Source organism: Mytilus trossulus, chromosome 11 (assembly GCF_036588685.1).
Source record: "Mytilus trossulus isolate FHL-02 chromosome 11, PNRI_Mtr1.1.1.hap1, whole genome shotgun sequence".
In the NCBI taxonomy this organism is placed as follows: domain Eukaryota; kingdom Metazoa; phylum Mollusca; class Bivalvia; order Mytilida; family Mytilidae; genus Mytilus; species Mytilus trossulus.
This window is the reverse complement of record NC_086383.1, coordinates 12,077,217-12,099,772: the sequence shown is the minus strand read 5'-3', so window position 1 is coordinate 12,099,772 and position 22,556 is coordinate 12,077,217. Positions and strand designations below refer to the sequence as shown.

The window sequence follows — 22,556 nt, the reverse complement described above, 5'->3', positions numbered from 1 at the left end:
ATTTTGCGGGAGTTTATGAACTTCACCACACGTGTAATTTCCCAAAATAACGACTCATTTTCAAAGGAAGAAATATGTCTAACTTCCATAGACAACTTTGCAGCCTACATATCAGAACCAAATAAGTTAGTTAAATGTTATCATGTTTGATTTCTCAAATCTGTTTACTAATACTCAAATTATAATCAACATGATCAACTCTGATAGTACTAAAGTTATATACATGTATATTATATATTTAACTGCATGTGTTGTAGTAGTCTCAGATAAGTTGTAGCTTCCTTATCGCTATTTGTCCGCCATTACTGGACATTACACAGGTTCCCATAAAAATTTTGACGTCATCATGGTAATAGTGCTAAATATCTTTCGCCACAGTAAAAAAAGGGATTGTTGAATGATGTCAATTAATAGTTTAAGTGGGACAGATTCTCAAATCAGTAGGGAACAGCGATAAGGTGTATTTAGAAGAGCGTGGTAATGCCATTTACTGTCAGGTGTCAAACGGTCATTTTCGGTTTAAAACCATTACTGTCAAATTTGTTAAAATTTTACGGTATTTGTCAAAAATATCCTTATCGTGTTTCGTCAGATGTCTCAAATAAATATTGTTACCGTTATTTTTTTGAAAAAAATGGTGTGATTTGTCAAATTCAACTTATTTTTTTATCGTCTATCAGACATTGTCAGAAAGAGGGTGGTAAAGGGATATTTGCGTGCAACGTGTAATGCCATTTTTATTTCACGTGCAGCTGTGAAAAATGTTATTCACCATGTTTCATAAAATCGGTAAAAAGATCAACGTTCAAGACATTTTGAATTTTTCGTTAATCTTTAAATGGCACTACCATGACTACTATTTCATGTTTTTCCGTGCAGAGACCCCCACTTTATGCCCTTCAAGAAAGTGTACATAGTATCGTCATGCACTTAAGATTACCGTTAAATAACATAATTTGGCATGAACTTTTATCATTATTATGTAACGTCATGAAGTTACCCTTATTATTACCCCCTTAGGAAGGGCTAGGTACTCCTTATCATAAGGGAGTGTAAAAATTCCCTTTATCATCAGGTGTCAAACAGTCATTTCATCTTTCGTTAGCGTCAAATAAATTAAAAGCTTATCATGATTTGTCAGAGGTCTTTAAAAATAAAACATCTTACTGCTATTTGGAAATCTGTCCTGCTCGACCCGAGACTACACTTTATCACTATTTGTCCACCATTACTTCACATCACAAAAGTTCCTGTAAAATTTAAATTCATAATAGAAAATATCTCACACCACAAGGGAAAAGTAATAGTTGTATGATGTCAATAGTAAAAGCAGGACAGATTTTCAGGTGAGTCTGGAATAGCAATAAGGTTTATCTGTGCCTCTTGAACTTTTGAAAGTTGGTCAACAGGTACTATTTTCTTGACCCAAAGATCCAGAGATGCTGCTATAGGTACATTGTACATGTATCCAGCTGTAGTCTGCATGTAATGTGGACCCAAGTTAACAAAATGACCCCAACAGTTATTATGGTGGGTATGAGAGCAGTCTGAAGAAGGTCATTTGGACCAAAAATTCGGAATTTCACCATTTTGTTCTGATTTTTTACTTCAACTGGACCTGAAACCAGAAGTAGTTGTTTTCTATGCTTATTTAAATAATAAATTTAATAATTACTATCAGTTTTAATATTCTGAACTTCCTGTGTAAGACATTGAAGGGAAACCCACCCAGTTTTATCCGATTTATTCCAAATTGGTATTTAAGCTCAAAATGCAATTTACATGAGAAACATGTCACTAGATAGTCTCTGGGAACATGCATAAATTTTGAAATTTAAGTATCATACAGTTGACTTCTAAAAATATGGAAAGCCATTGGAGCCAAATAACTGTTGTTTGGGTACGCCCGTCATATGACGGTCATTGCATGGTAAGAATTAAGAACACAGATTTGATCTATTACATAGAAGCTAATTTTATTTAACCCATTTAACATTTTAACCAGATTTCATTACCTTTCTTTTTAGTGATGGTGAAACCATTGCTGATATGTGAACATGGTAGTATCTAATAGCAACAGTGGTAAAACTGGTGACCATGTTAGAACAAGAGTCACCAGGAATCAGACAAAGCCCAAGTGTCACAGGGTAATTACTCAGCTGTCACAAGATGAGTCTAAACATATAACAGAACACCAAAGTCAGTTGGAGGGAGTTGTAACACAGCCAGGTAATGGAAGACAAACAGAACAGTTAAGTGAGTTGGAGGGAGTTGTAACACAGCCAGGTAATGGAAGACAAACAGAACAGTTAAGCGAGTTAGAGGGAGTTGTAACACAGCCAGGTAATGGACGGCAAACAGAACAGTTAAGTGAGTTGGAGGGAGTTGTAACACAGCCAGGTAATGGACGGCAAACAGAACTGAGAGATAGAGAGTATAGATCTATACAAAATGAAGAAAATGATGTGAAAACTAATAACATAGAGGTGAATGGTATCCAGTCAACTTCTTCTATTGTAAGTTTTAATAAGTCCCAAGAAACAAAAAATAAAAGGCAATCCATTTCACAGGCAGAAATGCACATACAGAAAATGCCCGTCATTAATGAGGAGGGCAAACAAATGGCTGTGTGGACAGACATCAAGGAAATCATATTCCCATCATGTTCTGATTCTCTGTGTGACATCGTATTGACTGTTGTAAAAGAAATCCTCGACTACCCCCAAAACGAACAAAATGCCAGCCCATGCACTCCAAAACAACAGATGGCATTTTTAAGGAATTTTAGGATTGTTCCATGTGGAACACTTTTGGTCAACACAAAAACAATACAAGAAAAGATTCAGACCTTGAAAAGCATGGTTAGAACCCGTCATATCACTACTGAAGAAGTCCACAGTCGAGAATGTCATTATTCAAAGGAGCACATCAGTCATGACAGTCTTTTGACACCTGACCAGAAGGTGACCAGTGAGTTCCAGAAAATGAAATTAGTGGCAAATAATCAGTTCTGTTGGTGTGTACTACCATGTGGACAAGAAAAAGAGATCTCCAAAGATGGAGGTAAGAAAATAATTCTATCAAACCTCAATGTCATAGTATGACTAAACCTTCATTTAAATATATCTTGAGAACTAGTCCAGTCAATCTAGCATATATATTTGACCCTAACCTTGAAGTATTTGCAACAGAAGATTTTAAAGTTTTAAACTTTAGCATTATACCCCAAATTGAAAAATGTCTCATAAAATCGAACTTCAGGAAAACTAAAAAAACATGACTTTAAAAATTCCTACAGAGATTTGCATTGATATGGGAGATAACTCTGCAAAAAGGCAGAAATATTCATGAATAAAAAATTGATACAAAATTAAAATTTAACCTCTTTCATTCAACATAATGTATTGATTCTTGATACTTTAGCAATCTTTAGAGTATAACAAACAGCTCTTAAGGTGTTTTCATATCTTTTATCAACCCTCAAGTTCAACCCAGATTTCATAATTTATTAGATTTTTCAGCATGTCATTGAAGGTAAAGAATCTCATATTGAATTAAACTTATTAAGCATATATTCTTCTGTTTGTGGTTTAAAGTTTCTTAAGAAAAAGAAGAAGCTGAACAACAATGATTCACAGATATAAACAATATCAAATATTCACATTATTTTTTCAATATGTTCAAAAAGCCATAAATTTATCAATTTCTTCAACATGAGGAATCTGACAAAACAGTAAGCTGGATCCAGGATCAGAACCCCCCAATGAGACCCCCTATAGAATACTCCTGTACACAGCACTTTGTATAAATGTAATAATTTGTTATGTTTTTGACGTATTTCAGAATCTGATCCTATAGTCTACAATGGCCGCTACTTGATTCCTGCAATGAAGCTTGGTGTCCGACCATATGTTTCTATGTCACTTGTCTACCCCTACTTTCGACAGTTCTACAATTTTTTGTTTGATCTGAGTAGAGACCATCTGATCGGAACAGGAAGTGATATTACTATTTGTCTTTCCCCTCTAGAGGCCAACTGTATGTCCAGTTATATTGCTAGGCAACAAGGATGGGGTAAGCATTAGCATTTTGACAGAATAAATTTTCTAAATATACCTGGCTATTAACAGATAGAAAGATACTGTAGACTGTATGATTGCAAATGAGACATTACTCTCAAAAAGAGACTAAATGGCAGTCGACTGAAAGTGACACATGTACAACAATTCAAACAAAAAACTAGCGGCCTGATTTAATCTTATGTACATAATTATGAATGAAAAACAAATATGATATACCTCAACAAACAACAAACAACAACCACTGATTCAGACTTTGGACAGGCACATACAGATCAAATGTGGCAGGGTTAAACTAGTTTGAAGGTGCCAGTCATTAGGTTATTAATTGTGGGTAAAGATGGACCATGAATTTAAATGTTTAAAATGAATTTCAAATTTTAAAACCACAAAATCAGATATCCATGAGAATACAATTTTCCTAAATCCTTGGAAATAAATGAATCCACAGTAAGTCAAAATGACAAACAACAGTATAATTTTAATGCCTTATGCACTTTGGCAAGAATGTGTTTTCTGTTTTTAAAGTGTTATTCTATAGGCTAGCAAATCCTATGAAAACAAACAATAGTGACCACTAAACACATGGCTATTTTTACTCAGAATGAAAAAAATGCAAAGTTTTTATTTAAAAATCAAAGCCTCATGTTTTATGAAACCCATTTATTGTCCATTTACAAAATAGTATAACACTTTTAAATAAACTATATGCAGGTACATGTACAACATATATCATGTAAATCTGGACTATATGTTAATGAAAAAGATTCCCTTCAAATATTGAATCAGTTATATATATAAACAAGTGTCAGATGAATATACAAAACAGTAAATATTACTAATACTCTGGTGTTGTTATTTGATTTTTTTTTAGGAGCCAATTGGCATCACATTACATCACGTGACCTGATGATAGATTGGCAGAAACTCTGTAAACATGTGAAGAATCCTCCAAGTTTGTCAACTGAGAGTCCAGATCTGTCTCATAATGTTGCCATGGTTACACCATTACAGGTAAGTATCTCTGAAAATGATGGAGGAAAAATATTCAGGGGAATATTGAACAATTGTTCTGGGTTGCTGTTCAAGATTCTTCAATGAAGCTATCCGGATTCATGTTCTGTTATTGACCTTATAAAGTCTCCATTGATGCATTGTCAGAGCCCCCAATTTCACCAAGGGAGTTCATGCAAAAAACATTTTGTTACTTGTTAAAATCGTCTAGTGAAACTCTAGTAATTTCAAATAGTCAATGTGTTTGATAGCTTGCCTTTTTTATGCCCCACCTACGATAGTAGAGGGGCATTATGTTTTCTGGTCTGTGCCTCCGTGCGTCCTTTCGCTTCAGGTTAAAGTTTTTGGTCAAGGTAGGTTTTAAAGAAGTTGAAGTCCAATCAACTTGAAACTTAGTACACATGTTACCCATGATATGATCTTTCTAATTTTAATGTCAAATTATAGTTTTGACCCCAATTTTATGGTCCATTGAACATAGAAAATGATAGTGTGAAGTTCAGGTTAAAGTTTTTGGTCAAGGTAGTTTTTGATGAAGTTAAAGTCCAATCAACTTGAAACTTAGTACACATGTTTCCCTATGATATGATCTTTCTCATTTTAATTCAAAATTAAAGTTTTGACCCCAATTTCACGGTCTACTGAACATAGAAAATGATAGTGTGAGTGGGGCATCCTTGTACTATGGACACATTCTTGTTTTCTCACTGAGACTCCTATTTTCTTTGATCAAGTACAAGTCGGAAATGCTTGTAATTCATGCTAGCACACTTCACAACTGTCAAAATCACCAAAAAATAATAACTGAAAAGGTTATGTTTGACATGAATTAAAAATAGTGAAAGCATGTGAGATTTAAACAAGCAACATTGGTTCAAATGTTTACAAATGATAAAACTTTTATTCAAATACAGTGAACCCATGTTTCTAATAATTGATATAAGTATACTTCATTTTGATACAGTCTAGAAAAAAGTAAAATCACAAAAATACTGAACTCCGAGGAAAATTCAATCGGAAAATCCCTAATCACATTGCAAAATCAAACGACAAATCACATCAAACGAATGGACAACTGTCATATTCCTGGCTTGGTACAGGCATTTTTAAATGTAGAAAATGGTGGATTGAACCTGGTTTTATAGTGCTTAAAACCTCTAACTGGTATGACAGTCTCATCAAATTCCGTTATATTTACAACAATGCGTGAACAAAACAGACGTAATAAATAAAATAGTCAAAATATGGGTACAGCAGTCTTACAATCTTAAAACAAACAATATTACAAAAAAGCACAAAAGCATCTTTCAAATGAAAAACACATTCATTGCTTCACTTGTCTGACGTCAGAAAATGTAAACGTCACATAGGCTAGGATATAGTATAGTTTGCTTAAAAAATACCACATTTAATTATCATACAATAGAAAGTATAATTGTAACTTTAAGCAATAAATATAAAAAAGAAGATGTAATGATTGCCAATGAGACAACTCTCCACAAGAGATCAGTTGACACAGAAATTAACAACTATGGGTCACCTTATGGCCTTCAGCAATGAGCAAAGCTTGAAGTCTAACTAAATCCAGATAATATAAACAACAATTTCTACGTATGTTATATTTTAAAAAATATTACAAGATTTTTGATTTCAGATTCTTTATGATACAGAAAGTGACCAACCTCAGTATGGCAGGATCAAAGATTCATACTACAGAAGTGATAAGTCATGGATAGATGCAGATAATACAGGACTGCAACAACAAAGAAAGCCTTCAAATCTTACTACTCCCTCAACTGGTCAAATAACACCAATGAAAAATTATGTCAAAATACTGCCGAAATCTGAACTCAGCAATGGACCACTGCAGATTCAACATTCTCTTTCTAAGAATGGAAATTTAGAACCAAGTATACATAGGTCAGCACAAGTTTCCTCTAATGGTCAGAAAGTAGACAATGTTGACCTCCCTCCTAGTTCTCTGAGCCTCAATCAACCCCAACAGATAACACATGTGCTGGGAACCTTTCTTGGCTATGGGAAAGATGGTAAAAAGATAATACTACTCAACCGGAATACCAACGATGGAAATACGACAGACGGGTCTAAGTTAGTAAACAATAACAAGTTACAGGTAATTGTAACTAACAACCACTTGTCAAAAACTGCAGCCGAAAGTACAAAACCAAAGCAGTTCATATTTGTAACTCCCCAGAAAACAACAGAGCAGACAACAGAGCAGACGACAGAACAGACAACAGATCAGACAACAGTACAGACAACAGAGCAGACGACAGAACAGACGACAGAGCAGACGACATCAAATGAGACTGTTGTTGGGACTATGGCCAGTGTAAAAGAAGAGAAAGTTCCTGTCACACAAAATGAAACAGTAAGACAGAACACTGAGGTGAAACAGGAAACTGTTGTTCTGAAAGCTGAGCATGAGGAGTTGGATTTGGAGCAGACTAGTGAAAACACAACAAATGGAATCATGAGAGAGATATTAGATGACAAACATCAGTATAAAGATGAAGCTGAGAACCAAGACAATGATCATACTGTGACAAGTAAAAACTCATCAGAGGAATGTAAAACTAAATTAAAAGAGACCAAGAAAATTAAAAGTTTTTGTCAGCAAAATCCTGTGGAATCAAAAGTATTTTCTGAGAAAGATGAAGGAAAGCCAAATGAGGTGAAAGACCATTTTGATGGACTGAAGGTTAAGTCTGACTTAGAGCAAAAAGATGTGATTGATAAAGTGTCTGTAATAAATTCCTGGGTGAAGAATGCAGGCAAAGATATGATTGATAAAGTCTCAGGCTTAAAGGGTAGGGTGAAACATACCAACAAAGATGTAAATGGGAATATTATCATTTGTCCTCAAAGAAAAGCTAATAATTGTCAGAAAGATTACCATGACGACAGCCTGTTTAATAAAACTGGTAATAGTAAAGATACACATGCCACTGACAGCATACAAAATGTATCATCGGAGCAAAACAAAAGTAAGAAAACCGTTGTTAAAGATAATCTGAACTCTGACCTTCTACAGAAGTCAATAAAGGTAACTAATATCAGCAATCCTGTGAAAGATCTTGCATTTAAACATGCTGATTTGAATACAGACAAAAAAAAATTAATTAGAAACCAAAGTCAGAAATCATTCATAGATAGAAATATAAAGACAACAAAAAGACCTGTGGTGCTACCTGTGGGTAAGGCAGGATTTACTAACCTTAGTAGAAACAAACAGTCTATAATTGGACAACGAATCATTGAGAGTAAAACTGTGGATATTGTGGGATCTATCCTAAAAGATTCAATGTCAAGTCAGAAAAGACTGGAAAAGTTAACAGGTGACACATCTAAAAATAAACCAAGTAGTATAAGTAGAGAGGCGCCATACAGGGAAATATTGTTTGATAAAGACCAGCTAAACCAACGTAATTTGATGGCATTGGCATCAGCTAGTCCTTTTGCTCCTAATAGTCAGAGTACATGGAAATTGCTGAATTTGTACGACAGTCAGTACATTTCACATCTAAGTAAGGATAAAAATCAGATTTCATGTCCAACTAATGACAAGGAACGTGATCATGTGACAGGAAGTCAACAGAAAAGTCCAGTAATGTTACCTCTGATATCTAAGAGCTGTCATCTCTTGCCATCAATCAGACGAATCAAGGGTGGAAAGAAAGAAAGGCCAAGGAAGAGTGTATCATCACCATTGTTGGCTTCAGAGAAAGCAAAATACAAAGTCAAATGTGATGATTTGAAACTGACATTTTATAAAATCAAGGAAAAGAGACAGAAATCCAAAGATGATCAGGTGAAACCCAGTGGTCAGCACCGCAGTGGTCAACATGGTCCGTACTTTCATAAAACAGATTTGAGCAAAGCTTTGTATGAAGAGAAGACAGTAGAAAACATGAGTCAGGCAGAGGATCAGATAGGGGTTCAGGAAGAGATAGACTCAGACCACAACAGTAAACCATGTAAGAAATCCAGTAAGGTTGTCAGGGCACGAACATCGACTGATTTGGCTGGGAAGGAAAATAATATTGATCATCAAAGCAACGGAAACATTAAGGCAAGCAAAGTGAAGAAAAAGATTTCAAAGAAAAAGAATGGTAATGGTAAAACTACTGATAAAGGTATTACCAAAGCTTCACATTGCCCCACCACTAGGACAGATGGATCTAGAGGAAAGAAAAGTGACAGTATGTCCAAAGAAAATGAGAAAACAAGTACAGAATGTCACAGCAGAGGAAGACCCAAGAAAAAGGTAGATAATGTTAATCCATTACCTGAAGATGACCTCCAGCATATTGATTGGTCATTGCAGGGATCTGTTTTTGTTCTAGATAATAACCTTGGTCAAGGAAACCAACACATTCTTCGCAGAAGCTTAAGGTCAATTCTTACTCCAAATAAACCCAAAATACAGATTAGCAGTGATGATGATAAAGAAACCAATGATGATGGTGAGAAACAGCCGAAATCTACTAAGAAGGGTAAAAAGAGGAAAACAAAAACCAAATTAAAACTAACAAGACCTGTTGTTTATGATGAAAGCAGTGGAGATAGTCTGTATAATCCACAGCTGAGATCTACGGTTGAAGAAGATATATTAGTTCCACCTTCAATGATTAACAACACCTCAGATAGTTCAGAGGATGTTACATCATCCAAAACAGATCGTGATGGCACCAGTTCTGATGAACTTCCAGATCTAGGAGTTTCTGAAAATGATCATGAACTTAACTCTGTTACTACTGGCAGCAGCATGGAAAGTTTGGGTGACTCACAGGGGTCGAGTGTAAGTAGTGGCAGTCTGGAAACCAGTCATGGAGCAGATAGACAAGGAATCAATCACAACAAAGCAGAGAAGTTTGGAAAGAAACCAGGACAGAAATCCAAAGCAAAAGGGGAAAAAAAGAAAATACAAGTGAAAGCAGAATCTGGTGTAACTGATGAAAAGAAGGTTCCTGACAGAGATAGAGATATTCTCAAAGTGAATTACATGGATAAAGTTATGCAGGAACAGCAGAGAATACTGGACATTATTAAAAATAAGTCTCCATTGATGAAGAAAAGAGGTGGGTTACACAGAAATCAAAACAAGGATTCACAGAATGGGGATACATTAAGGGGACAGTCTGGAACCAGTACTCAAATCATGAGACTAAGGAGTAAAAACGATTTGCTTGATGAAAACAATAATGATACGAACATAGAAAGTGGAAACTATAATTCAAGTCAATATGTTAGTGACTCTTCAGTCCATGAGACTAAAAGTATGAGTCAAAAGAATTCATTCAATAAAGAAATTACAAGAGGAATTCATCTGACTGATTATTTAACTGAGGCTGGTGAGAATCTTTGGCACGACAAAGATGGTTGTGATAATGAGACAGAGAATTCAGATAATAAGGATATGTTTTCTGATGAAAGTCACACACACCTTTCTATAATAAATGACAGTGGTCAAACATCCTTCATAGGCAGCAATCATACACACCTTTCTGAATCAGGCATTTCTGATGGCAATGCTGATAATCATATAGACAATCAAGATGAACTCATTGATCAAGATGTAATATACATCATTAGTGATGAATCAGATGGGGAGTGTCCTGTACTGCTTGTCACTGAGGATAACATTGAAAATGTCACATGTAATCAGCTGATTCAGGACAGAAATATATTTGATTGGGCAAATGTGGAGTTGTTAGGAGAAACTATGAAAAAAGATGATCCTAATCATTGTCTTGGAAATACAAGCAACAACTCAAGTCCAATTTATGTACATCAGCACAACATTCAACTTGAAGATGGAAATTGGTTACCTGGTGGCATTTTTAAAACTGAATATGACAATAATTCTTGTCCAGATATTGACCATGAGGTCACTCTGCCTCATACAGTCGATTATACTTACCAAACAGATGAGCGAGGACATAAGGATATATCTTACTCTGAAACAAGTATTAACCACCTAGAAGAAGAAGATAAGACATTGGTATACACAGAGAATGTTGACAATTTTTATGAGTCTTACTCAGAAGAAGATGTGACATTGACCTTACAGGTTGCAAACAAAAAGAACAAGAAATCAGACATTGATACACTAAATGTTTGTCGTTCTCAAAGCAGATTTACTGATGGAACACATGTGTATGATGGAGACTTGAAGACAATGTCAAATGTAACAATACCAGCCATTGGTACAAAAAGCAGTGTGTCAAATGAAACAGACTCCCTCATTGGTGGAGAGAGTAGCACAACAAATGTAACAGAGTCTACTGTTAGTGGAGAGTCCAGTTTGCCAGTCCTTTCATTAAGTGCTTTTGATGTTATGAGCAATACATCAATTGTTACAACTTCGACAATTGGTGGAAATCTTGCCTTACCTGATATTACATCTAACATCATTGGTGCAGGAGGTAGTTTGTCAGGTAGTACAGAGTCAAACATTGATGTAACCATACCAGACCTGAGCAAAACTGAGATTTTCAAAAGTGATTCAGATTTCACTGTGTCATCAGTAGACAGTGGAGAGGTTATAAATGAGAATGATCAACAGATTACCATGGCATTAGATGACAACAACAACAAACATATTGTGGTGGATACCAATGGAATCAGGTAGGATTTCAAATAATGTCTTATATACATGTTGTGATGATAAAATTGCATAGAAGCAAGAAATAGTCTGTTACATTTCCACTGTTGTCATCATCTTCAACAATCAATGTTACGTTTTGTGATTGGACCCATTTCATCATAATTTTTTGATACATAGTCATACCTACTGCAAACAAATTTTAGGATGAACATAGAAATCTTTCTGTCTCTTTGCTGTACAACTTTCAAATTGTTTGTCTATTTCAATATTATTGCATACAATACAATAGCAATGGAAGATAGAAATGTATCAAAATTTTAGCGTTTTGATTTTGCAACGTTGCTAACGATGATCATTCAAAAAAAAAAGACATGTTTGTATCAATTGGTATCTATAATACTAAAATAACGAGGTCCAATTTGTCAGCCGTCATCGGTTAAAAACGACAAATCAAAGAATTCAACTTTATATATAGCTAATATAGAACAATGGTGTAGATTTAAGAAATAATTCATGGGGGCTTGAATATATCGTTATTTTACCACGGGTTGGCCCTTTATGACAAATATTTTACCCTGAGCGAAAGCGAGGGGTAAAATATCGGCATAAAGGGACAACCCGTGGTAAAATTTAGATATATTCAAGCCCCCATGAATTATTTCGATTCTAATAGGACAAACACGGCAATTTTTTTGGATCGAAGCGCTCTAGGTGAAGGCCATTATTTGCCGTTCCCATAAATTAACGCACTTTTAGATTGGCGTAAAAGAACGGAGCAAACAGAATAAGTGACATGGTCAAACTATTCACAAAACTTATTTAGATAGATTTTGATGAATTTTAATGATAACTTACTTATATGTCTTCTATGTATATAAAAAATGGGCTTATACCGTTTGAGCATCGTTTGTTTACGTTTCCTTGTTGTGATGATTTTCGGATTAGAAGCGTGTATTTTCCCATAAAATGCTTAAATTATAACGTCATCATTCTATGACGTCGGGTACTTCATTCATATAAAAACATATGACGTGGGAGTACGATCGGAACAGCCAATGCAATATATTCATATTTTACCACGGGTGTGTACTCAAAGCGTTTAAAGGACGTCATGTTAGAATAAAAATTACACCACTCCAGACCATTTTGTTTTCAACATAATTAATATTGCCAATAATTAACAAGTTCCGGGTAGAATCCGATACCAATACCAATAGTATATTCATCTGTTACCTATTACCTTATCTGTACATTCCGCATTTGACAGGCGCACTACCAAACGGTGTAATAAGGATTTTGCTATATACACGGGTCATATTCACAGGGTTGACACAACTAAACTGTCAAATTGTTCCCTATTGTAGTATTTTAATTAACAAGACTTTCTAAGATAACAATACAAATACTAAAAATCTGGACTAATTGATAAGTTCCAGGTCGACGGGTTCAAGCAGAAAGATTTGAAAGCAGAGAAAACTGTATCTTATAATCGGCATGACTTTATCAGATGACAATACCAATACTAATAAAAGGCTTACGCATAGTTATATACTTTAATTCACTCACAGACCCGCAAAATCACGGGTGTGTTCTAGTACAATATAAATAAGAAGATGTGGTATGAGTGCTAATGAGACAACCTTCTATCCAAGTCACAATGTAGAAAAAGTTTGCCTATGCAAAATATATCTGTTGTTGAACATTTAAATTTGTAGTTTACCAATACACAAAAACTGATATCCCATGAATATAAATGACTTCACAGTACTTGTTCCGTTTTGATGATATATGTAGTAATTCAGCTGTGCTTTGTTTTTCAGACACTTACCAGATTATGACAAGTCTGGTGAGACTAATAGTGGACTGATATTCTATGATAGTTGGACCATTCCATATGTCCTTGTCAATGGATACAAGTATACCATATCTAGAGATGTCTTACCTCTGGTTAGTAAACAGTGTCAACCAAAATGTCAGATCCCGAAGAATGTGATGAAGAGGTACCCAGGAATACTCAGGACTTTCTGTACATGGGAACAGGTCAGGATTTATAATAATATTTAGACATTCAAAACAGAAAATGTTATAATATTAAATTGTTCAAAGTTGCAGTGATTCATGATTGATATTGGTATAAAATGCATGCATTAAAGATAGAAATTTTCATATAGTTTCATTTATCATATGTTTAGTAGTAAATACAGTAGTTTTGCATATATTTGATAAATATCCTGCTGTATAATCCATATCGTGCAACTATGATGCGCACCCTTTATCCCATACCCTTTATCTAATACAATTTATCACACCCCTACTTTTTTTTCATTTTTTTACATAAAGTCAGTTTTGGTTTTTTTTTTTGCTTTGAAAAATTTTCCTCAAAACAAACCAACTTTTTGAATGACGTCATTGTTTGGAATGTGACATCAGGATGTCAAGTTTTCATATTGTATGTGACGTCACTAACTTAACTTCAAGTTTTCGTATTTTTTGGCACACTAAATGCAACTATAAAAAATACAAAGCACACAAATAAATACAATAATAAACAAAATATTTTTAAAACAACAGCACGCAAATTGTAAGGTAACTCAGGTTCCTCGGATAAGTAATTGAGCAGTTCTTTTAAGGCGTTTGAAACAAGACAAAAGTAGAACTGAAGGTAACCCAGTGCTATGAATCAGAAAACAGTTCATATGATATAATACTGTTCTGTTAAAATATATGATAAAGCGTATAATACATGGCAAAATCCGTATCACATGCCGTATCACCCTCGACCAATATCATCCCTCGGGCCTAAAAGTTCTTGGGTGATATTGATGTCTCGGGATGATACGACATATGATACCAATTTTGCCATGTATTATTCTGTAAATATTTGGTATTATTGCAAATTAGGCAACTATCCACCAAAAAAAGTGGATGAAAGCAATAAGGAACAGCCTTCAACAATGAGCAAAACCTGTTATGAAAGGCCCTAACATAAAAAAAATTTGAACTGATTCTAAAAAGGAAACAGATAACCTGATTTAAGGTAGAAAATTAACAAAAAAAGTCCCATTTTGATAAACAGCAACAACCAACAACCAATGAATAACAGGCTCCTGACTTGGGATAGGCACATAAAGAGGGTTTTGCTTTGAAAAACATCATATTTTATTTTTTTCATTAAATTCAGGTGTTTCAGATAGATCAACTGATTTGTAGTACACAAAGAGGTCCTGTACGTACTGGAGAACTGATGCTGAGATTTGATATGTTTGTATCTAAGATAGCAGATATCAGGGCCACCATCAAAGACAAACACAGGAATACAAAGCTTAAAAATAGTCAACTTTGTCATTACTAAACATTATTCTACATATAAGAAAAGTTTAAAAGATTCTCTAAAATGTCTGTAACAGTGATTTTTTTTTCTGTCTTCTAAAAATTAAATTTTAGAATTGTGAAGGTAAGATAACTTTGATAACCTTTGATAAACTTGGATAGAGATCTTTGTTATAATTTTACCATATTTGTTGTTTTGAATGATATGTGTATTCTACATATTGTATATTTATTTTTTATTGTTAATGAAAGAGTGATTTAATTATAACTGTTAATGAAAAAGTGACTTATTTATAACTGTTAATGAAAGAGTGACTTATTTATAACTGTTAATGAAAGAGTGATTTATTTATTACTGTTAATGAAAGAGTGACTTATTTATAACTGTTCACCAAAGAGTGACTTATTTATAACTGTTAATGAAAGAGTGACTTATTTATAACTGTTAATGAAAGAGTGATTTATTTATTACTGTTAATGAAAGAGTGACTTATTTGTAACTCTTAACGAAAGAGTGACTTATTTATAACTGTTAACCAAAGAGTGACTTATTTATAACTGTTCACCAAAGAGTGACTTATTTATAACTGTTAATGAAAGAGTGACTTATTTATAACTGTTAATGAAAGAGTGATTTATTTATAACTGTTAATGAAAGAGTGACTTATTTGTAACTCTTAACGAAAGAGTGACTTATTTATAACTGTTAATGATAGAGTGAATTATTTATAATTGTTAATGAAAGAGTGACTTATTATTATACCCCTGCTTTAAAAAAGGGGCGGTATACAGTTTTACCTCTGTCTGTCCTTCCGTCAGTCCGTCCGTCCCATGAATATTTTTCCTCGCATTTTTCTCAGGAACTACAATACAAGGATTTCTGAAATTTGGTTTCAGGGTTTATCTAAGTCAGCTATACTGTGTGATGCGTTTTCAGATTGATCACTTGACAACTTCCTGTTTACAGAACACTTGTATGATTTTACACATGAAAGCCAAGTTGAAAATGTTCGTCACATTTTTCTCAGGAACTACAATACAAGGATTTCTGAAATTTGGTTTCAGGATTTATATAAGTCAGCTATACTGTGTGATACGTTTTCAGATTCATCACTCCACAACTTCCTGTTTACCAAACACTTGCTTATTTTTACACTATTAATATTATCCACTTGCAGGGGGGGGTATCATCAGTGAGCAGTAGCTCGCAGTATCACTTGTTTATAACTGTTAACCAAAGAGTGACTTATTTATAACATGAAAGAGTGACTTATTTATAGCTGTTAATGAAAGAGTGACTTTTTTATAACTGTTAATGAAAGGGTGATTTATTTATAACTGTTAATGAAAGAGTACCTTATTTATAACTGTTAACCAAAGAGTGATTTATTTATAACTGTTAATGAAAGAGTGACTTATTTATAACTGTTAATGAAAGAGTGATTTATTTATAACTGTTAAGGAGGCTCGAGGGTATAAAAATTTCAGAAAAAAATAAACATTGGGTTTTCATTACAAATTTTATGTGTTACCTTTTGTAGTTGTTACTTTATCATATGGTACAAAAATCATTCAAAACAATTAATTAGTGTGGGCCCAAAAGGAGTTTTAAAATGTATACATCATTGAAAAAGTTCCAAATTATCTCCCTTTAGTGGAAAAATGCCATATTTTGGCTTTAAAATTGAAATATCTTTTTCAACTCATCGGTGACCTATATTTTTTAATATAATTTCCATATAAGCTGTACTTAAACTAAATTATTGTAAAATTTGAGCGATTTCTGTAATAAATTTCTTTTTTTTATTTGATATAAACTTTATTTCTACTGTTACTTCAACAGAAAAAAACACTTTTACACAAATGTATGCTTCTTTCGAAGGCAGATTGTGAGCGCAAATGAACGGTGACCCCACTTTTTTATTTTATTTTTCTATTGACTTTAAGATAAAGTTCATTTAAAGAAAAATGTAGAGAAATCCTATATAAATGATTTAGACCCGCAAACCCCCTTAATGAAAGAATGATATATCTTTAATTGTTGATGAAAGAGTGATTTATCTTTTAATGTTAATGAAAGAGTGACTTATTTATAACTGCTAATGAAAGAGTTATTTATTTAATATTGTTAATAAAAGATAATTTATTTATCATTGTAAATGAAATTTTATTTTGGGTCTAAGATTTTTTGTTTTGTTTGTTTACTGCCTAACTGTGATAATCTTTTTATGTTGTTCTGTCATATTAACTGATTTTTATTATATTTAACCAAAACTGTTAAAAACTATTGACATAAAAAGAAAAGTTTAATTGAGTTGTAGTTCTTTTTCAATTTAACAATTCAGATTTGTGTGGCTATACAATGTTTAAGATATGTTTATCATTCATTGACCATTGACAAATCCTTAATAATTTGTATGTATAAATTAATGTATTTTCACAGGTTTGGCTTGTGACATTAAAAATTCTCCTTCACACTGTAACATGACATGCATTCTCCCTCTAAATGAGAAACTTGAGTCTTGACATAAAAATTTGTATGACATATAACTAGCATTGGATGTTGATATTGTCTATACAAAAGTAATGACCTCTGTCATACAAGTTTTAACTCAAGAATGAGGTCTAACATGAATATACCATACTGGCAGGATTACAGAGGTTATGTTTATGATCACACTTGATGACAATAGGGACACTGTACAAATACATGCTTAATGTCTTATATTTGATACATAACCTATGAGAACTAGTTGTGACATCTGACATGCATGTTGTCTTTGTCACAGCATTGAAATTTCACCTAATATTCTATACAATAAACTAATTGTCTTATAGGGGCCTTATATAGCTGACTATATGCGGTATGGGCTTTTCTAATTGTTGCAGGCCTTACGGTGACCTATAATTGTTAATGTTAGTGTCATTTTGGTCTTTTGTGGATAGTTGCCAGGTTGGCCTGACCTTGACCTTCTTTACAAGAATCACTGTTTAAGTTTATGTGATACTTGTAGATGATATAAAAAAGATGTGGTATGATTGCCAATGAGACAATTCTTCACAAGGGACTAAATGACAGAAATTAACAACTATAGGTCACCATGTACAACCTTCAACAATGAGAAAGCCTATATTGCATAGTCCGCTATAAAAGGACCCTGAATGATAAATGTAAAGCAATTCAAATTAGAAAACTTAACAGATAAAACATTAGATAAACCATGAAAAACATCAAACATCATGTAATGCTGTTGTTCTAGATCTTCATCTAAAGGTCATAGGCATTGTAACTAAAAGTCCTTTTAAAGATATTTTCTGTTAACTCAGTTTGTGTCATTCAAATGTCAATGTTCTATAGTTATTCTTTGTTCTAAAGCTCAATACTAGTACTTTAAGTGAAAGTAGCTAACACTATCTTGTTACTGTTTTAACACTTCTAATAACAACAACCCTATAATATAATACACATAGTCATCAAGTAATCATACCTTTAGAGTGAAAGACTCATTGAATTGTGTGTTTGTCATTGAAATGGTTGCAATATTACTGTTTGTTTTAATAACTCTTAAAAACTTTGTGACAAATAGTGCATTTCACAGTTTTTAGAAAAAATTAATTGGAATTTAGCACTTTATAATTTTAGGTTCATTATATTTATAAATGTTTTGTAGATGTTCTGTTGTAAAATAATTATTTGCCAATGTTTTTTTTTTGTCATGAGACTTTCTATTTGTATCAAATATCATACCATTATCAACCCCATCCTTGTAATTTATAATCAAGAGTTATTTTCAGAAATTTTCTCTATACATTAGAGTATGAATATAAACTCCAAATACCCTCCCACTATAAAACATAGCTAATTTTCTTAATTATTTAATTAATTGATTAAAATCCTATATTTGGTATTCTAAATGATTATAAATTTCTAAATTTGGAGCAGTAATTAATAGATATGCCAAGACTTTCCAATAGTTGATTGTCTTTGATCAGGTTTATGAACCAATACAAACTACATGTAATATATTACATATAGCTGTGTTACACTACTGTACTGTATACTGATGTGTCAGGGGCAGATCCAGCCATTTTAAAAAGGGGGGGGGTTCCAGCTATATACCGCCATTCAAATGCATTGATCATCAAAAAAAGGGGGGGTTCCATCCCCCGGAACTCCCCCCCCCCCCCCTGGATCCACCAATGTGTGTTATCCTCAAATATTGTTTTTCTTGCATCTGTTTATGTTCTGGCTGAAATAGGGTGCATTATGGGTATGTTTTTTGTCTGGGAATCAACCTTCTCTTCGTCTGCTAGATAGTTCTGTGTAGATTAAAGATTTGATCAAAGAATTTGTAACATATGATAAAAATGACACATAGTACTAATACTATTATGTCAACTTTCAGAACTGTATGCCCAAATTCTGTTCATAGAGCATAGAAATGTTTTTGTTTAGATAGCAATATTATCTGTTTTTATGCCCCACCCACCTAGAGAGGCATTATGTTTTCTGGTCTGTGCGTCCGTTTGTCCTTCTGTCCCGCTTCAGGTTAAAGTTTTTGGTCAAGGTAGTTTTTGATGAAGCTGAAGTCCAACCAACTTGAAACTTAGTATACATGTTCCTTATGATATAATCTTTCTAATTTTACAGCCAAATTAAACTTTTGACCCCAATTTCACGGTCCACTGAACATAGAAAATGAAAGTGCGAGTTTCAGGTTAAAGTTTTTAGTCAAGGTAGTTTTTGATAAAGTTGAAGTCCAATCAACTTAAAACTTAATAAACATGTTCTCTATGATATGATCTTTCTAATTTTAATGCCTTATTATATTTTTTACCCATTTACACGGTCCATTGAACATGGAAAATGATAGTGCGAGTGGGGCATCCGTGTACTTTGGACACATTCTTGTTAGTAACTATGATATTGACGACAAAATGTCTTACAAAACAATAGGAATATTCCTTTGTATGCCCCACCAAAGATAGTAGAGGGGCATTATGTTTTCTGGTCTGTAATTCCTTCTGTTTGTTCGTTTGTCTGTCCGTCTGTGCGTCTGTTCGCTTCAGGTGAAAGTTTTTGGTCAAGGTAGTTTTTGATGAAGCTAAAGTCCAATCAACTTGCAACTTAGTACACATGTTCCTAATTATGATATGATCTTTCTTATTTTAAAAACTTTTGACCCCATTTTCATGGTCCATTGAACATAGAAATTAAAAGTGTGAGTTTCAGGTTATAGTTTTTGGTCAAGGCAGTTTTCAATGAAGTTAAAGTCCAATCAACTTGAAACTTAGTACACATGTTCCCTTTTGGTTGATCTTTTTACTTTTAAGGCCAACTTAGATTTTTTATCCAATTTCACGGTCCATTGAACATGGCAAATGATAATGCGAGTGGGGCATCTGTGTACTTTGGACACATTCTTGTTCTACCTCAACTTCTCTAGTACGGTTGTAGTATTTGATTCAGCATCCTGCAACTACTTTTCTGCAATATTTTCTTTAGTTAAATTTTAATCGTGACCTGAGAAAAAGTGACCTCAGAATCAATATAGAAATGCCACTTGTTTTAAGTGACCATACAAAAAAGTAAGCTGCAATTCAATGTACATGTACTGTAAAATCTGAAATTATTGTGAGGTTTTTATTAATGCGATTGGGTGAGTAACACAATAATAAGAACTCACATTAGGCTATCTGCACAATAATTAATCCTGCATTGGTGTCCATTCTTCAAAACACAATAATAAATGCATACATTAATTTCTGTATTCAGTATATAATAAGCAGTAAAACTCTTTTCTGCATAAATAATATTTTATTATTAAATACTAGACCATGCCATTGAGTAGATAAGATACACTTAAGGAATGACTGTAATATTTTTTCTGTCTATGAAGAAATAACAATTGGTGCACACTGAATAGCGGGTTATTTAACAGTGTGCACCAATTTTTTTATGTTATTTCGAATAGACAGAAAAAATATATCAGTAATTTCTTATAATTTAATTCTAAATTCCATTTTAAACCGTAGAAAACCATGGAAAAACGTTGATGACGTCACAATCACATGGATAAATTATGTCTATGGGCTCATAACAAAATAACTTCAGCCAATCAGAAGACGCTTTACATCCAAAATCAAATTATATAAGGATGTTAGTGCTCTTGTTTGAATTGTTTCACACTGTTCATGTCGGACATTTATAGCTGACCATACAGTAGGTTTTTTTTTATTACGCCCCACCTACGATAGTAGAGGGGCATTAGTCTGTGCGTTTGTTGGTCTGTTTGTTCGTCCTGCTTCAGGTTAAAAGTTTTTGTTCAAGGTAGTTTTTGATGAAGATGAAGTCCAATCAAATATAAACTTAGTACACATGTTCCCTATATGATCTTTCTCATTTTAATGCCAATTTTGAATTTTTACTCAAATTTCAGTCTACTGAACATAAACAAGAGTGCACACACTGAAATGTCTCGCCTTCTTTATTAATCATTGATATTATGTTGATATGTCACGGAATAGAAGTTCCTTCATAATGTAAGTTTCAAATGGAAAAAATATTCTGGAATATTACTTCCACAGGAATAAATGTTACAGTAGATGTTCCTAACGGAATATATAGTATAGAATATTTGTTCCATCAGGTACAGGTATTATGACATTGTTTATAATAAAGATTCCACTGGAACTTCTGTTAGGTGGAACAAATATACATTGACAGATAGTCCTAAGTATAAAGCTTTATTACAACTGTCACATAAACTTAACAATAATCAAGATAGATAAACAAAGACCAATGAACCCTGAAAATGAGGTCAAGGTCAGATGAACCATGCCAGGCAGACATGAACAGCTAACAATGCTTCCATACAACAAATATAGTTGACCTTCTACTTGTAGTTTAAGAAAAATAGACCAAAACACAAAAACTTAACACTGTGCAATTAACCTTGAGGTGATGGTCAAATAAAACCTGCGGGACTGACATATAGATCATAATATATTTCCATACACCAAATATAGTTGACCTTTGGCATGTAATATTAGATAAAAAGACCAAAACTTAAAAACTTAACTTTGACCACTAAACCATGAAAATGAGGTCAAGGTCAGATGAAATCTGCCCGCTAGACATGTACACCTTACAATAATTCCATACAACAAATATAGTAGACCTATTGCATAAAGTTTGAGAAAAACAGACCAAAACACAAAAATCCAACTATAACCACTGAACCATGAAAATGAGGTCAAGGTCAGATATCACCTGCCAGTTGGACATGTACACCTTACAGTCCTTCCATACACCAAATATACTAGCCCTATTGCTTAAAGTATCTGAGATATGGACTTGACCAGCAAAACTTACCCTTGTCCACTGATCCATGATATGAGGTCGAGGTAAAGTGAAAACTGTCTGACGGGCATGAGGACCTTGCAAGGTACGCACATACCAAATATAGTTATCCTATTACAAACCAGATGCTCCGCAGGGC

At 33.6% G+C, this 22,556-nt stretch overlaps 1 protein-coding gene across 1 annotated transcript; it reads left to right on the top strand.

The window, feature by feature from the left end:
* Positions 1-15: 15 nt before the first annotated feature.
* LOC134690735 (uncharacterized) lies at positions 16-16,512 on the top strand. Its single transcript, XM_063550781.1, has 7 exons — positions 16-125; positions 2,028-3,063; positions 3,844-4,074; positions 4,954-5,093; positions 6,748-11,744; positions 13,545-13,764; positions 14,906-16,512. The coding sequence occupies exons 2-7, from the start codon at positions 2,058-2,060 to the stop codon at positions 15,074-15,076; spliced, it is 6,765 nt and encodes a 2,254-aa protein (XP_063406851.1). The 5' UTR covers positions 16-125; positions 2,028-2,057; the 3' UTR covers positions 15,077-16,512.
* The last annotated feature ends 6,044 nt before the right edge of the window (positions 16,513-22,556 follow it).

Bases quoted from the DNA above. Each gene is read 5' to 3' on its own strand.
- LOC134690735 (XM_063550781.1), top strand. From the start codon at position 2,058: ATGGTAGTATCTAATAGCAACAGTGGTAAAACTGGTGACCATGTTAGA. The intron at 3,064-3,843 runs GTAAGAAAATAA...GACGTATTTCAG, and splicing joins AGAGATCTCCAAAGATGGAG to AATCTGATCCTATAGTCTAC. The intron at 11,745-13,544 runs GTAGGATTTCAA...TTTGTTTTTCAG, and splicing joins GTGGATACCAATGGAATCAG to ACACTTACCAGATTATGACA.